This window comes from Perkinsus marinus, assembly GCF_000006405.1.
Source record: "Perkinsus marinus ATCC 50983 genomic scaffold scf_1104296929448, whole genome shotgun sequence".
NCBI lineage: Eukaryota > Perkinsozoa > Perkinsida > Perkinsidae > Perkinsus > Perkinsus marinus.
The window spans coordinates 26,148-29,346 of NW_003216433.1; the positions used below are offsets into that span (position 1 = coordinate 26,148).

At 46.4% G+C, this 3,199-nt stretch overlaps 1 protein-coding gene across 1 annotated transcript in view; it reads left to right on the forward strand.

Annotated features, from left to right (window-relative positions):
* Positions 1-1,406: 1,406 nt before the first annotated feature.
* Positions 1,407-3,199, forward strand: part of Pmar_PMAR000193 (hypothetical protein) — a gene marked incomplete at both ends in the record, with an annotated part of 3,046 nt that continues 1,253 nt past the window's right edge. Inside the window, 9 exons of the mRNA XM_002787288.1 lie at positions 1,407-1,583; positions 1,624-1,706; positions 1,752-1,864; positions 1,910-2,033; positions 2,202-2,337; positions 2,396-2,539; positions 2,587-2,719; positions 2,769-2,920; positions 2,972-3,082. Of these exons, the coding sequence (XP_002787334.1) occupies positions 1,407-1,583; positions 1,624-1,706; positions 1,752-1,864; positions 1,910-2,033; positions 2,202-2,337; positions 2,396-2,539; positions 2,587-2,719; positions 2,769-2,920; positions 2,972-3,082 (1,173 nt within the window). The remainder of the gene's footprint in view (positions 1,584-1,623; positions 1,707-1,751; positions 1,865-1,909; positions 2,034-2,201; positions 2,338-2,395; positions 2,540-2,586; positions 2,720-2,768; positions 2,921-2,971; positions 3,083-3,199) is intronic.

The window sequence follows — 3,199 nt, forward strand, 5'->3', positions numbered from 1 at the left end:
TTGGGTATAGTCAGGCCAATAGGAGAGGGCTATACGCCAGGTGGGTATTGGCTTTATGTGTGAGCTGAACAACAACGTGTTTTATGGCAGATTGAAGAGCTTCTACGACAATTTGAATACGGCAGAGGAGGGTATGATGATGATTACTCGTATGGAGGCTCGCGTGGGGGGTATAATGACAGGGGTGGCGGCTCGTCGTACTATGGTGGTGGTCGTGGTGGTGACAGTTATTATGGGAGGGGTGACAGTTATTATGGTGGCCGTAGAGGAGGTGACTGGTGGGGTAGCAGTTCGAGAGATCGTAGGGATAGTGGTTATAATAGAGGAGGTAACAGGAGGTCTCGATCGGCCTCCTATGGTGACTATAGGGAGAGCAGGAAGAGAGACTACTACTAAAATGGAGCACTCTGTTGTAGGGCATTAACGTTGTTGGGTAGATGATCTTAAAAGTAGTATCGGTGAGGAAACCATTTCTTGATATAAGTGTTGTTGTAGTGTTGGAAGTGTTAATAAAAGGATTCACGTTGTTGTTATCATATATAAACCTAAAGCTAGTGTTTATTGGAGTTTCACCCATTTTACGTGAAGTGGCGTCGTAAAACTCTGTGAGAAGCGCGATATTCGCGGTATGTAGTAGTCGTGAAATATATTTCCCACCAGTGTTTTTCATATCACTAGGGTGAAACTCCATTTTATTAGATCTGCCGTATATAGATCAACAGTAGTATTAATGTGAAATGATGAAGACATGTATATATTCCTAGGATCAGAGCGTATAAAATTATATTTTATATACGTTGATAATCTCTCAATGGGAAGCCAGGAAGTGGACACGATTTCTCAGAAACTGTAATCTCGGGAAATACACATTGTGGGTAGTGCGATGAGGAGGACGGCGCCGACAGTGGCTAACGCGAGGCAGTGGAGAAGTAGGGAAACTTGAGCTGGATGGCTACAGTTAGTGACAAACTATAGCTTCCTCGAAGTAATCATGCTCTAAGTCCTGCTATGTGGTGGCTGCATACTACTAGAGAGGGCGCACGCCCTAAACCCTTACAACGTTGTGGGTAGTGCGAGGGGTTGGAGTATGTGAAGCCTAGGCTGACGAGGCAGATGCTAAGGATACCCCTCTGTTGGAGAATATGATATGGAGTAGGATACTATAGGGAGCTGATGAGACTATGTGGCGTTGTAGTTCATGGAGTGGTAGGGATAACTGAGGTAGATTGTCTCTAACTGCTCTGATGGGTACGACTCCTCCCCACATAATTTCGTGGCGCGTGACGATTTTGGGGACACAGGGTGTGTCTCCTTGGTGGCTAGAATAGAGGTCTACAGTACTTTGATTCTCCCGTTCTGTTTCGTGATGGAAGTTATTGAAGGTTCTATATAGATCGATTTTTGATATGGCAACTGCTGCTGCTGGTGCTGGTCGGCGTGGTGTTCTACCAACAGTGTTAAATCTTGTGGCTCGTCACCCTCCGGCCGTCCGTCTTATCGGAGTCGCCCCTAATTACATGCGACATTTCTCTACGAGTGAAGTGAAGGGTCCGAAACCGTGGGGGGATACTGGGAACGAATGGGTGAGTACATTATTAAAAATGAAGTTGAATTTTCGTATAGGTGCTGGCTGATGTGTGTATAGTTCCCATGGGAGTTGGCACCAGTGTTTCTAAGTACGTCAGCGAAGTTGAAAAAGTTCTAAGGTAGGGTCATCGGTATCACACCGTGGTGGTTGTATAGGCCCTCAGGGGCCATCCGGGGGTAACTACTACACTACATGGTTATGGTACTAATATAGAAGGGCAGTGGTCGGATGTTATGGCGGCTGTTAAGGCAGCTCATGAAGTGCTTCATGAGATGGGTGAGGTGCTATTATTGATTTATGCATCTACTGTTGGTTTGGTAGGTTGTCCTAGAGTGAGTTCTAGTATGAGATTTGGTACTCGAATAGACAAACACCAGACTATGCAAGATAAGGTGGATAAAGTTGAGAAAATCATTGCTGCTGAGTCTGCTGGATGTGACGAGAAGTAAATAATAGTTGTTATCAACAATATCGACTTTCTTCTGTACGACTAGTGTTGGGTTCATTGTGAAGTAGCGCGCGCCCTGGTGATCGATTATGGTCAAGTTCTGTCTACAGTCTTCGTCGCTAATTTCGCTTGTTTGTCATTGAGCATGTCGTCGTCGTTACCCAGGACTAGAGCAGCGTCATTCAGTAGCGTGCCGACACCTGAGGACTTCGTAAGGAAGTGTATAGCTAGATCGCCCTTCTTGGTAGCGTTGAGAGAGGCTAACACTCCCCGGAGGCTGAGGCCACTCACTGTAGAGGAGGTAGGTACTGTTGGCTTTGGGGTAGATGATGATGATGTTGGTCGTCGTCTGTGGTCAGATAGAAGGATTGGAGGCGTCTGGGTGTAGTTCTGAAGACTGGCAGGAGGTCATGGTTATAGGGGAAGAGCCATTGGCTGTGAAGATGATAAGGAACTGTACATTTCAAGGGCGAGTTGAGATTGGTGTGGTAGAAGGTTCTAAGGTGGGTAGTGGTCTTCGTGGAGGTAGGTTATAAATCTCTACGTGTAGGTTACTCTCAGTGATTATAATCGTCATCAGCTACCGTGTGGCATCACCAATAGCGTACTACAGGATGTAGTAGTAGAGGCTGGTACTCTGATAAAAGACTGTGGCCTTGTTGCTAGTACTGTTGTTCGGAAAGGTAGTACTACTAATACTCCATCTATCATCAGTGTCACCCCTCACCTTAGGAGCCGCCCTTATACGTTGTGGCGTCATAGAAGGGCCTTCACAATCCGACTGCTGTAGGTATGGTAATGGCCATACCTTGCCTCTAGCTGAGGAGACTGGTAGCAGAGAAACCCGCCAATTTGCTGAGCTCTCCATCGAGATAGCAGCTAAGGTGTGTAGGAGTAGGAGAATGATGACCTTGTTGTGGGTATTCACTCTATAGGTGGCCTCTGATAGAAAGCTAGCGGATGGTTATCATAGGGCAGTGAATGACTATGTTGCTGCGGTCGAGGCTTGTGGAAAGGGTCGGACGATTGTGGAAGAGAATGCAGTGGTAAGGGTGAACCTAGTTGGGTAGTTGTGTACTATGTGGTTGCTAGGTGTTATCGTGCTGCTCTATAAAGGGTAGTTATATAGGTCGCAAGGCGCGAGCAGTGAATTCTAAGATCCA